Below are 14,664 nucleotides of genomic sequence, written 5' to 3'. Positions count from 1 at the left end.
ACCAGCTGAGCCCATTTCTTAGTGTGGCACCAGCCAAAATAACTTTTAAACCATTAATTTACACAACTTTTCAAGGCTCAGGATTCTTTTCTAGTACTATTTGAGACTGATAAAAGGGCACCTAGGTCCACAATAATTTGGGGACTCTTAGTTCTCTGTGCATTCACCACCCAAACTATCATCATTTATACTATCGTGCAAAGGTAATCATTATGGAGCTCGTTTTGTTTTGTGCTAAGTCTATTTTAAATGGATGTTTTTACATTTTTAAAGAATCAGAGGCATGAGGGCATGCAAAGACACAAATGAGACAATGACCTTTTTCTCTGATAAAATGAACCCCATAAATAAAGAGGACAACATAGTAGTATTTGTAATATAATTTTTTAAAAAATCACTGAAGCAAAGTAAGAATTTAAAATTCACCACAGAAAAGAGGAATTTTAGAAACAACTATTATCATCTCTCCCAAACACTTAAAGCAACACATTAAAGCCCAATTTCCAAGTGAACACACCTTGTCGATAAATTCAGCACTTAATACAGGGTGACTGAGAGCACCTGAAGTCTAGAAAGTGTCCTCCTCAACACTGGGTGGGGGTGGGGGAGTACATTTCAGAAATGACGCAGAGGATAAGTGCCCTCTTTCTGCCTTCCATGCAGAGAAGAGGAACATTTCCTGGTGGGTAACATCCATGAAGGGAAAAGATGAACATTTCTCGGTAGCAAACATCCGTGAAGAATCCATAGCTCCTGGAAGTTCTCAGGAGCCAGAGCAGGATGTGAAACAGCAGAGGTGGTGGTGAAAAGGACAGTGAGCCTGAGCACGAAGAAGGCACGTGCCCACCCAACTAGTACTAACTGAATCCTCGTGCAGCTGCCAACGTGAGGCCAAAGGCAGTGTCCCACTCATGTCATCCACGGTCCAGATGAGACTTACCCAAATATCTCAAAAGACCTAACAGTAGCTGAGTCACTTGGGTAGAACCGAACAAGCACTGGAATAAATTAAACTCAGGAGGGATGCCCTGAAGAAGAGATGGGGAATTCACCCTGTGACCAGCCAGATGCAGGAATCTAATCCTCAAAGCTTTTTGCCCATTCCATCTCAGAACTTCTTTTTGTTAAAGAATTACTGTCCTGGAGAATACTAGTGAGTAAGTGAGAGTCGCTCAGTCATGTCCAACTCTTTGTGACCTCATGGACTATACAGTCCATGGAATTCTCCAGGCCACAATACTGGAGTGGGTAGCCTTTCCCTTCTCCAGGGGATCTTCCCAACCCAGGGATCGAACCCAGGTCTCCCTCATTGCAGGAGGATTCTTTACCAGCTGAGCCACAAGGGAAGCCTGAGTGGAGAACACTATTCAGGGCCAAAAGTAGGGATCCTAGACTTAGAGACCATGTTTCTCTGGTGGATCAGACCGTAAAGAATCTGCCTGCAAGGCAGGAGGCCTGGGTTCAATCCCTGAGTCAGGAGGATCACGTGGAGAAGAATGGCTACCCACTCCAGTATTCTTGCCTGGAGCATGCCATGGACAGAGGAGCCTGGCAGTCTCCTATGTCCAAACCTATGGCAGTCCATAGGTTTGCAAAGAGTTAGACACAACTGAGTAACACATACACACACACTCCATCCACTAAAAGAAGCAGTATGATGGGGGAAAGTTTCCTTTAAGGAATTTGAATCTATTACTAAGGAAGAGAATATTACAGAATAGTTTACTGAAATATTTTGCTCTGTTTTCATTGGTGTTAAGAAAATGAGAGCTATTTTGTTTCTGCTATCTGATTTTAAGAATTATCTAGGTCTTCTGTTTTCAAATGAGACTGTCTCACCAAAATAGAAGGTTCCTGAAGAGAACATCTCTTCTTGAACTTTTGATTTAGAAAGCCTAAAATCAATGAGGGAATTCCCTATTAGGAGAAATGAAGAGAGACAATATGTTTGATGTTACAAGACTTTGCAAAGGAGTCTTCCACTGTAAGAAAAATAGAAAAAAATTAGAGATGAGGGAAGAAGACAGAAATATGAAGTTCTAAGAATTAAAATGGGAACCTAACCCACTCCCTAGAATTCCCCAGGGAAATATCAAGAATGGTACAAACAAGAATGGTCTGTCCACAAGATAAACCCAGAGGCTAATACTTGGCTCTAGGGATCCTAGCATCGACAAAGATTTTCATGTTTTAGTGTAGGCTCAACTGAGGCATCTGTCTCCAAGGACCAATCTGGGCTTGTACAATCAGCATACTGTTAGTGATAAACATAGACTAGTTTTATCTAGAGACGCCTTCCTGAATATCTAGGTACTCACAAGCCTCTCCAGGATCTTTTGTGACATGGTTTGCTGAGCAGTGGGAGGAACACCAGCCCCAGTCTCATAACTGATACTGACTTTGCCATGATGGGGAATTGGAGTCTGACTTAAATTTTACTTCAGCATTTAAGAAATATGAAATTTCTTCATGCTACATCACACCTAATACATCTGTGCTTTGTAAGGGTACAGATAATTAAAAAATAAAAACCTGTTAAACAGTTTGAAATATAAAATGAAAGAAATGTAACATTGCATATTTGTATCTGCATCTGAATTATAATTTTATTAAATTCCATACAGTGAACAATATGTGATATAGTCCCTCTGATGTTTATGATGTACTGAGCTTGTAAGTTTTACCACTCTGCATCACCAATGGCTTTTGCAAATACATAGTCTCTCCCTCCAAAACACATAACACCATCTTTCAGATAGAATTTCCATTTGTCCTTGCTTCGATGAATCTGGAGGGAGAAAAATCGTCTAAATTAATCAAATTAAGAAGTTAAAGGATTATTTACATTCCTTTGCATATCCCATGGGATTATTCTGACCCTAAATGGGAGTTCTTTTTTTAGAATATTTATTTATTTACTTATTTATTTGGTTGCCTTGGGTCTTAGTTGTAGCATGCAGGATCTTTATTGTGGCTTGCAGGATCCTTTGCTGCAATGCAGGAATTCTCCAGCTGTGGCTCACAGGCTTAGCAGTTGTGCTGTGCAGGCTCCAGAGCACGTGGGTTTCAACAGTGGTGGCATGTGGGCTCTCTAGCTGTGATGTGTGGGCTTAGCTGCTCCACAGCATATGGGATCTTAGTTCCCTGACCAGGGACAGAACCCACATCCCCTGCATTGGAAGGCAAATTCTTAAGTACTGGACCACCAGGGAGTTCTTTATAAATAAAATCTCTTTAGGATAGTTTATTCACTCATTCAGCAAATATTTGCTGAGTTCCTATGTATCAGGTATTGCTTTAAGCACTAGAGATTTATTAGTTTTTTTAAAAAGGAAAATATATAATTTTTTTTTTGAACAGGAGAAAAATTCCTGTCTTTGAAGAGTTTACATTTTACTAAGGATTGGAGAAACAAAGCCAATAAAACCAGAAACTCCACAGACTATTAAAAAGTAGTGTGCATGCACACTAAGCTGCTTCAGTCGCATCTGACTCTCTGTGACCCTATGAGCTGTAGCCTGCCAGGCTCCTCTGTCCATGGGATTCTCCAGGCAAGAATATTGGAGTGGGTTGCCATGCCCTCCTCCTGGGGATCTTCCCGACCAGGGATCAAACCCAGGTCTCTTATGTCTCCTGCACTGACAAGCAGGTTCTTTACCACTAGCACCACCTGGGAAGTGTTATGAAAAATATATCAGGAAAAAAGAGTATCACAAACACAGAGATGGGGTTACAATTTTAAGTAGAAGCATCAGTGGGAGCTTGAGGTAACATCTGAGCAAAGACTGAAAAAGACTGTGTTGACTAGAGAGCATTATAGGCATAGAGAACAGAAGTCCTGAGAGGGGCATGCCTGGATTGCTCAAGAACAGCAGATGTCACTGTATCTGCAAAGGAATAGAGAGGATGCAGTTAATATCAAGAATGAAAAAAAATACTTGTGTTTCATTTTGAAGAAGAAAGTTAATAGTCCTAAAGAACACACTGAGCAAGGTCAGAAAATATAGCTTATAATCTATCAGATTCTACTGGCTATTCTTTAGATTCAGTAAACCAGGCTGATACAAAATAAAGACTAGAAAATCCTACCATCTTAATAGGTAAGAAATCATACAATTATTGTTACTTCTGGGTAAATCACAAGTGACTATTTAAAAAGCTTAGAAATACATGATCTGAAATCAAGAGTAAAAATTAAACCTAGTTGTTGACTGCAAATAGTCAAACTGAGGAAGAAAACCCTGTGTCTAGTATTCAGATGCATTTTGGGAGGCACAGGAAAATACAAAGGATAAATCCTCCATTTGTGTGGGGAGGGGGGAAATGTCCTAATGATGGAAAATTTCTTCTCTTAGAAAGTTTTGACTTTCTAATTTTCATATGCACTTATCTTTGGTCTCAGGGAACACAACCATGACAACAGAATCCTTAACAGAAATGATAAAATCTGACCAATATTAGGAAAAGAAAAATAGCAGAAGCAGCAACAACTCTGCCTTTATCAAGTGACTATATTTATTAATTATTTTCTATATTTATTCTAGAAATGCAACCATGGTTCAACATTAGGAACTTATTAATATAAAAAACTATATTACTAGACATAAGGAGACAAATAATATAATCATCCCCAATGATGCTGAAAAAGCTTTTGATAAAACTCAAGCATTTTAAGAAAGACTATGTCCTACAAAAACACACACACACTCTCTCTCTCCTACCTCACCCAAAAGCTGTGACTTAGTGCTTAGTGAGGAAAATCCTAAAAATATTCCCACTCAAGTCAGAACATAGACAAGAAAACAATTATCTAACTTTTCACTCTAGAGGTACCAGCCAATAACGGTAGACAAAAGGAAAGTACAACGGGCACTAGGCAACATAATCAGATGGACTGGGGGCAGGAGGAGAGGAGGACGACCGAGGGTGAGACGGCTGGATGGCATCACCGACTCGATGGACGTGAGTTTGGGTAAACTCAGGGAGTTGGTGATGGGCAGGGAGGCCTGGCGTGTGTGATTCATGGGGTCGCAAAGAGTCAGACACGACTGAGTGACTGCACTGAACTGAAGAGACATAAAAACTGAAAGAGATTAAATAAATTTGCAGACACAATGACTGGATATCTGAAAAATCTAAGATAATCAATTAAAAATGACTAAACAAGAATTCAGTATTGGTACAAAATTAGTGTATAGAAATTCATAGCTTTCACATATACAAGCAACAGTTATAAAGAAACAGCCTGTTTCCTGTAGCAAAAAAAAGACATAGCATAGTTAGGAATAAATTTTACAAATACTCGACTACCGGCACCATTAAATACATTCTCCTTTTTGAAATATTTTCCTCATTTGGCTTCCAGAACATTCCTGGTTTTCCACTTCTTTCTATTCCATTTCTTTGACCATTCCTTTGTTTTCTGTACTGATTTCTCCTTCTCTCCCTCACCTCTCTTTTAGAGTGTACCAGGACTCTTCTTCCTGTTTATATCACTCTCTTGGTGATCTTATCTAATCTCATGGTTTTAAATATCAACTAATGAGCCCCGCAATTTATATCCCCAGCTCATATGTCCCCCTTAAAACTCTGATTCTCATTCAACTGCTTCAACACATCTTCCTGAATGTCCAATAAACATCTCAAGCAAGTTTAAAACAAGGACACTGATATATCTTCTCCCCTGAACTTCACAGTCTTCCCCATCTCAGTGGGGAATGGCCACTCATTCAGACAAGAAATCTTGGAGATAATCTTTACCCTTCTTACTCACACCTCACATCCAGGTCCATCAGTAAATGTTAGTGCTACCTGCAAGCCATATTCACACTCCAGCCATTTCCGCCACCTCCATATCTGTTACTCTTGTTTCAGCTACCATCCTCTCTCACCTGGACTGATATGCTCCACGACTAGTTTCCCTATTTTCACCCTTCTCCCCCACTAAGTCTACTCTAAAAATGGTAGCCAGAGTGGCCCTGTTAAAACATAAATCAGATATCACTTCTATGCTCAAACTCTCCAATGACTTCTCATTCAAAAATAAAGTCCTTAAAATGGCCTATAAGGTCATTCCCCCTACTTAATGTTCTTCCCCTCACTTAATGCTCTGGTCTCCTCACTGTTCCCTGAACACACTGGTATTCTTCTACCTCAGGACTTATGTATTTGTTGCTCCCTCTGTCTGAAATGATTATATCCAAATATCCTCATGGCTCATTCTCTTACAATCTTTCGATCTTTACCCTATCACATTGTCAGTAAAGCCTCCCCTGGACATCGCATCCAAAACTGAAACCCACTCCTCCTTAATATTACTAAAATACCAAATTCTATTAATGTGATCTCAGTGAAAATATCAACAGGTTTTTGTTTTTTGTTTTTTTTAACTAGAGAAGCTGATTCTTAAGTCAATACAGAGAAATAAACAAGAATGTCCAGGAAAACTCTGGAAAAGAATATGAAGAAATACCAGCCCTACAAGATATTAAAGCTGTGGTACATATACACAATTGAATATTACTCAGCCATTAAAAAGAATACATTTGAATCAGTTCTAATGAGGTGGATGAAACTGGAGCCTATTATACAGAGTGAAGTTAGAAAGAAAAACACCAATACAGTATATTAATATATATATATGGAATTTAGAAAGATGGTAATGATGACTCTATATGCAAGACAGCAAAAAAGACACAGATGTATAGAACAGTCTTTTGGACTCTGTGGGAGAAAGCGAGGGTGGGATGATCTGAGAGAATAGCATTGAAACATGTATATCATCATATGTGAAACAGATCACCAGTCCATGTTTGATGCATGAGCCAGGGTGCTCAGGGCTGGTGCACTGGGATCCCAGACCCTGAGGGATGGGATGGGGAGGGAGGTGGGAGGGGGATTCAGGATGGGGAATACATGTACACCCATGGCTGATTCATGTCAATATATGGCAAAAACCACTACAATACTGTAAACTAATTAGACTCCAATTAAAGTACGTAAATTTTTAAAAATAAAATAAAGATATTAAAAACCTCAAAACAATTAAAGCAATGTAGCAGAGGTTAATGGACAACCCAATGAGACAAAACAGAAAATCAAGAAGTAAATTCAAAATATTGAACTTCAGTAGATGATAAAGAAATCATTCTCTTTTAAGTGGAGACAAAATAGACTTATCAATAAGCAATATTAAGAAAACTGGGTAGCCATCTGAGAAAAAATTTATAATCATCTGTCACACCAAGAAAAATGGTTCTATCAATCAAGACTTACATTTTTTAAAAGAAACCAAAGAAATACTAGAGAAAAACATGGGTGAATCCCTTTAAAATCCTGAGGTAAAAAAGAACTTTCTATTCATGGCTCAAAACTCAGAAGCCATAAAAATAAAGGTTGACAAGTTCAACATCTGCTTGAAAGGAAGAAAAAGCATTGAAAGCAAACAACTGAGGAAAAAGTATTTTTGCACATACCAAGAGCTAATCTCTCCTAAAATAACACAGAACTCTTAGGACTCAATAAACTGACTAATAATTCAATTTTTTAAAACATAGAGGGTGGGACAAATTGAGAGAGTAGTATTGAAATATATACATTACCATATGTAAAATAGATATCTAATGGGAATTTGCTGTATAATACAGGGAGCTCAGCTCCGTGCTTTATGACAACCTGAAAGGGCGAAAGGGAGGCTCAAGAGAGAGGGTATACATGTATACTCATGGCTGATTCACACTGGTGCACAGCAGAAACCAATATAACAGTGTAAAGCAATTATCCTCCAATTAAAAATAAATAAAAATAAAACAGACAAAGGTTACAAACAAGCAGTTCACATAAAATTAAATATAAATGGTTCATAACACACAAAAAGTTAAAAATGTCACCAAAGTATCATTTTTCACCTTTCATAATAACAAAGATCCAAATGTCTCATTACATTCCATTGGCAAAGCTGTAGAAAAAGGAGGACTCTCAAGTGCTGTAATAGGCATATATACTGGAATAACCTCCAGAAGAGCATTCTGGCAATATCTAAACAAATATATTTGCCCTTTAACCCAGTCATTCCACTTATAGAGATTTATTTAACAGATAAAACTGCCCACATATGAAATGTTTTATGTACATGGTCATTCAATAGCAAACAACTGAAAAATAGCTCAAATAAGAGACGAGTTAAATAAATTTTAATAATTCCACAATGGAATATTACACAGTTATAAAAATATCCAGATAAAGATTTCTAAGATATATTGTTAATCTCTTCAAAGACAAGGTGCAAAATATAGTGTTGTCTATAGTTAAGGCTATGGTTTTTCCAGTGGTCATGTATGGATGTGAGAGTTGGACTGTGAAGAAAGCTGAGCACCAAAGAATTGATGCTTTTGAACTATGGTGTTGAAGAAGACTCTTGAGAGTATCCAACCAGTCCATTCTGAAGGATATCAGTCCTGGGTGTTCTCTGGAAGGAATGATGCTAAAGCTGAAACTCCAGTACTTTGGACACCTCATGCGAAGAGTTGACTCATTGGAAAAGACTGTGATGCTGGGAAGGATTGGGGGCAGGAGGAGAAGGGGACGACAGAGGATGAGATGGCTGGATGGCATCACTGACTCGATGGACGTGAGTCTGAGTGAACTCTGGGAGTTGGTGGTGGACAGGGAGGCCTGGTGTGCTGCAATTCATGGGGTTGCAAGGAGTCGGACATGACTGAGCGTCTGAACTAAACTGAACTGATCCTACCCCTTTAGGCTCTACTTGAATAAAGAGACTAAATATATAAAGATATTAATGTAACTGGTTACTTATTTGCACTGAAGGCAGTGACAGGGAGCAAGTGGTAGGAAGAGCAGATGGTGAAGGACTGGGTACCAGAGTCCTGATGGTATACCTTTTATAGTATTTAGATATGTTAACAATGTGTATGCAATATCTATTCAAAAAACAAAAGAGAGAGAGAGTACTGTGCTACACACCTAGTAATTACCCACTGTAATACTAGCATCTAAGGAACAAAGTCAGCTAAACTGTTAAATGAAAATGGAACATATTTAAATAGTTTCACATTCCACTATTTATAGCACGGAACACTCCTAACTATAGTAAAATGTTTAATTTCACCATTAATCTTCCATATATCTTTATTATTTTAATCTTTATATTAATCTTGTACATTCTCTCTGCCTCTGAAATAGTATGTCCATAACTTTCACTCAGCATGTTTATCAGTGACCTTCATTTAACCCTTTTTCACTGCACATCTTAATCTCAAAGTTTTTCCCTCGACTGTTAGCTTATAAATTTTAAAGTTAAATCTCATATGATAATCAAAGTCAGATAAAATATACTGAAAAGCAAACAAAAAACCCAGCTCTTCTCAAAGTTTAATGAGCAGGAAAATCACCTGGGAGTCTTGTTAAAATGCACTTTTTGATCCAGTACTCTAGGATAAGACTCAAAATTCCTTATTTTTAACACTCTCCCAGGGGAACTGATACTACTGGCACTCAAAACACACTACGCAGTAAAGCTCTTACAAGACTATTACTGAAGTTTTTCAATTTACTTGAGTTTGGTTACATTCAATACTTCTTTAAATAGGACAACTAGTAACCAGAACTTGGAAGTTATTCTTTCATAAAAATTCACTAAAACAATGGTTTCTCCCACCCCACTTTGATTGCAGATACAGTCTCTTTACTAGCTATCTTCCGACTTTCTCACTTCCTTTTCAAAACATTTTCAGTAGTTCCCCAATGTCCTGGGTTTTGTATTGTTCTTAAAATAGCCACTAGTTAGAGTGCCCTCAGAAAACTAGATTTACTAACATGCTACATCCTCAGTTGCGTCTGACTCTGCAACTCCATGGACTGTGCAGCCTGCCAGGCTCCTCTGTCCATGGAATTCTTCAGGAAAGAATACTGGACCAAGTTGCAATTTCCTTCTACAGGGGATCTTCCTGACCCAGGGATCAAACCTGCATCTTCTGCACTGGCAGGAACACTGTTTACCACTGTGCCACCTGGTAACACTAAATATCAAACACCACTCTTTCTACCTCCCAGGTTGTTGCAAGAAGCAAAAGACAGTGTATAAGAAAATACTTTGGGGACTTCCCTGGTGGTCTAGTGGTTAAGAATCCACCTTGAAGTGCAGGGGACATGGGTTCAATCCTTGGTCGGGGAACTAAGATTACACCTGCCACGGAGCAACTAACCCGGTACCACAACTACTGAGTCCCTGCTGCTGCTGCTGCTAAGTCGCTTCAGTCGTGTCCAACTCTGTGCGACCCCATAGACGGCAGCCCACCAGGCTCCCCTGTCCCTGGGATTCTCCAGGCAAGAACACTGGAGTGGGTTGCCATTTCCTTCTCCAATGCGTGAAAGATCTCACATGATGCAGAGAAATCCTGCAAGCCACAACTAATACCTCAAACATCCAAATAAATATTTTTTTTAAATACTTTGAAAAATATAAAGCACTGTGTTAATTAACTGCAAGCTATTTTCCACAGTGCAGTACCACTAAGGATACTATATCCATAATGGTCTAGAAAACTATTTGTGACTCTATGGAATGCAAATATAATCTAATGCCTTATATAAGGCATCACACTGTTTACAGAATGCAATACGCTACTTATAAGAATAAGAATCTAAACAGTTTCAAACCAAGACCAGTTCCTTTTCTATTACCTTTTCCTTCTTATGTTTATGTTTACTAGCATATAAATTGCCATTTTCTATCTATATAAAATGTTATAGGAGAGAAGATCCTATTTTTAGAGAAAATGATTTATTTTTACAGCAATTCAAAATATCATCTTCTGTTTGACCTCAGTATATTGAAATTGTTACTGAAAAAAAAGTGAAAGGTGTAAATATGCATTAGTCATCAGGGAAATGCAACTCAAAACCACAAGACACCACTTTATACTCACTAGGATGGCTAGAATCAAAAAGTCAGATAACAAGTGTTGTGAGAATGTGAAGCAATCTAAACCCTCATACACTACTCACAGGAATGAAAAAACAGTACAGCCGTCTTGGAAAATAGTCTGATAGTGCCTTAAATTATTACTGTATGACCCAGGAATTCCACTCCTAGGTATATACCAAGAGAAATGAAAATATATATTCACAAAAAAAAAAAAACTTGACTACTTATAGCAAAATTCTTCATAACAGCCAAAAGTTAGAAAAAACTCAAATGTCACTCAGCAGATGAACGGATAAGCAAATTGTGGTATATCCATTCAAAGAACCAATATACATCAACCAAAAGGAATGAAGAACTGTTACAAGCCATGGTATGGATGAATCTTGAAACACTGTGTGTGGTAGAAGAAATGAGTTATAAACTATCACCTATTATAAATTCTTCTCATATAAAACTCCAGAATGGGCAAATCTACAGTGACGGAAAGTCCATTACTACTGAGGATGGGAAGAAATGGGGCAGTATGGGAGTGAGAACTAAAGGGAATAGGCTTTCTCTCTCAGGTGGTGAAAACTTTCTAAAATTGACTGTGTTAACACTTTCAAACTGTGGTGCTCGAGAAAACTCTTGAGAGTCCCTTGGACAGCAAGGAGATCAAACCAGTCAATCCTAAAGGAAATCAACCCTGAATATTTATTGGAAGGACTGATGCTGAAGCTCCAATATTTTGACCACCTGATGCGAAGAGCTGATTCACTGAATAAGACCCTGATGCTGGAAAAGGTTGAAGGCAGAAGGAGAAGGGGGTGACAGAGGATGGGAAGGTTGGATGGCATCACTGACTCAATGGACATGAGTTTTAGCAAACTCCGGAGACAGTGAACGACAGGGAAGCTTGATGTGCTGCAGTCCACGGGGTCACAAAGCGTCGGACACAACTGAGCAACTGAACAATAACAATGGTTACACATATCCATAAATATACTAAAAATCACTGAATTATACACTTTAAATAGGTAAAGTGTATAGGGCATCTTCAGAGAAGGCAATGGCACCCCACTCCAGTACTCTTGCCTGGAAAATCCCATGGATGGAGGAGCCTGGTAGGCTGCAGTCCATGGGGTCACTAAGAGTCGGACATGACTGAGTGAATTCACTTTCACTTTTTACTTTCATGCATTGGAGAAGGAAATGGCAACCCACTCCAGTGTTCTTGCCTGGAGAATCCCAGGGACGGGGGAGCCTGGTGGGCTGCCATCTATGGGGTCGCACAGAGTCGGACACGACTGAAGTGACTTAGCAGCAGCAGCAGCAGCAGCATAGGGCATCTTCAACTCTCCCTTGTCAATCCCTCTCTCATATCCAGCTAATTACTAGATCCCAATGATTCTTTTTTCTTTTTCTTAATTTTACTGAAGTATAGCTCATTTACAGTGTTGTGCTAATTTCTTCTGTACAGCAAAGTGACTCAGTTTATACACACATACATATATATTCTTTTTCATATTCTTCCCCATTATAGTTTGTCACAGGATACTGAATATGGTTCCATTTATCCATCCTATGTATAGTATTCTATCTCTGTTAACCCCAAACTTCCAATCCTTCCCTCCGCTACCCCCACTCCTTGGCAACAAGTCTGTTCTCTACATCTGTGAGTCTGTTTTCATTTCATAGGTATGTTGATTTGTGTTGTATTTTAGATTCCATACATAAGTGGTATTATATGGTATTTCTTTCTCTGATTTACTTCACTCAGTATGACAGTCTCTGGGTCCATCCATGCTGCTGCAAATGGCATCATTTCATTCTTTTTTATGGCTGAGTAATACTCCATTGTGCATATGTACCACATCTTCTTTATCCATTCATTTGTAGATGCACATTTAGCTTGTTTCCATGTGCTGGGCTACTGTGTTGTACACAGTGTTTCTATAAACATTGGGGTGCATGTATCTTTTCAAATTAGTTTTGTCCAGATAAGTGCCCAAGAGTGGGATTGCTGAGTCACATGGCAACTCTAGTTTTAGGTTTTTGAGGAACCGCCACACTGTTCTCCATAGTGGCTGTACCAATTTACATTCCCACCAACAGTGTAGGAGGGTTTCCCTTCTCTCCACACCCTCTCCAGCAATTGTTATTTGTAGACTTTTTAATGATGGTCATTCTGATTGGTGTGAGGTGGTACCTCACCATAGCTTTGATTTGCATTTCTCTAATTTAATTAGCGATGCTGATCATCTTTTCATGTCCCTAGTTGCCATCTGTATGTCTTCTTTGGAGAAATATCTATTTAGGTCTTCTGCCCATCTGTGGATTGCATTGTTTTGTTGTTGTTCAGTTGTATGAGCTGTTTTGATATTCTGAAAATTAAGCCCTTGTTAGTTTTTTTTCTTTTTTACTTAATTTTACATTTTTATTGAAGTATAGTAGATTTACAATGTTGTGCCAATCTCTGCTGTATAGCAAAGTGACTCAGTTATGGACACACAGACTTTTTTTTAATATTCTTTTCCACTGTGCTTTATCACAGAATATTGAAACCAGTTCCCTGACCTATACAGTAGGATCTTGTTGTTTAGCTTTTCATTTTATTTATGGTTTCCTTTGCTGTGCAAAAGCTTGTAAGTTTGACTAGGTCCCATTTCTATTGTCTTGGAAGACTGACCTAAGAAAACTAATGTCAGAGAACGCTTTGCCTATGTTCTCTTCTAGGAGTTTAATGGTGTCTTATCTTATATTTAGGCCTTTAATCCATTTTGAATTTACTTTTGTATATCGTGTGAGGGTGTGTTCTAACTTCACTGATACACATGCAACTGTCCGACTTTCCCAGCACTACTTGCTAAAGAGACTGTCTTTTCCTTATTGTATATTTTACCAAACACACAACGAAGAACTTACACCCATCCTTCTCTAACTCTTCCAAAGGACTGAAAAGAAAGAAATATTTCCCAAAACATTCTATGAAGCCACCATCACACGGATACCAAAACAAGACAGAGACACTACCAAAAAGGAAAACTGCAGGCCAATATTTTAGATGAATGCAGACACAAAAATTCTCAACAAAATATTAGCAAACAAAATCCAATAACACATAAAAAAAGTTCATACACCACAACCAAGCTGGATTCATCCCAGGTGCACAAGGATGGTTCAATACACACCAATCCATACGATATACCACATTAACCAAAGAAAGGACAAAAACCATGTGATCCTCTCAACATATGCAGGAAAAGCATCTGATAAAATTCAACACCCATTCATGACAAAAAAAAAAAAAAAAAAAAAAAAACAGGGCTTAGAGGGAACAAATCTCAATATAATGAAAGCTATTTATGACAAACCCACAGCCAATATAATACTCCAGAGTGAAAAGCTGAAAGCCTTCCTGCTAAAATCTAGAACAAGACAAAGATGCCCACTCTCACCACTTCTCTTCAACATAGTATTGAAAGTCCAGTGATTCTTCCATCATAATCTCTAATTCTTCTATGTTCTATGCTTCCATCTTTAGTCTGGGCTCTGTTATTTTATGTACCATCCCTGTTCTTCTTACTATTTGCCACTTCCAAATTAACAAAGCCAGTTTTAGAACCCAATTGAAATTTTCTCAATATCATCCTTAGAGGGCTAATGTCCACCAAATCAAGTTTGAATTTTTCCCTACCAGGATTCTAGGTTTTCCAATCTGCTTCAACCTCTGTCCCCCA

General features: G+C 38.4%; 1 protein-coding gene across 1 annotated transcript in view; it reads right to left on the bottom strand.

Moving 5' to 3' along the window:
• Positions 1-2,578: 2,578 nt before the first annotated feature.
• The window catches only part of GTF2A1L (general transcription factor IIA subunit 1 like), a 46,065-nt gene continuing 33,979 nt past the window's right edge, over positions 2,579-14,664 (bottom strand). Inside the window, exon 8 of the mRNA XM_040224768.1 lies at positions 2,579-2,788. Within this exon, the coding sequence (XP_040080702.1) occupies positions 2,681-2,788 (108 nt within the window). The 3' untranslated portion in view covers positions 2,579-2,680. The remainder of the gene's footprint in view (positions 2,789-14,664) is intronic.

The sequence above is a fragment of the Oryx dammah genome, unplaced genomic scaffold, assembly GCF_014754425.2.
Source record: "Oryx dammah isolate SB20612 unplaced genomic scaffold, SCBI_Odam_1.1 HiC_scaffold_25, whole genome shotgun sequence".
NCBI lineage: Eukaryota > Metazoa > Chordata > Mammalia > Artiodactyla > Bovidae > Oryx > Oryx dammah.
The sequence above is the reverse complement of the archived record's forward strand: the minus strand, read 5'-3'. Positions and strand labels throughout refer to the sequence as shown.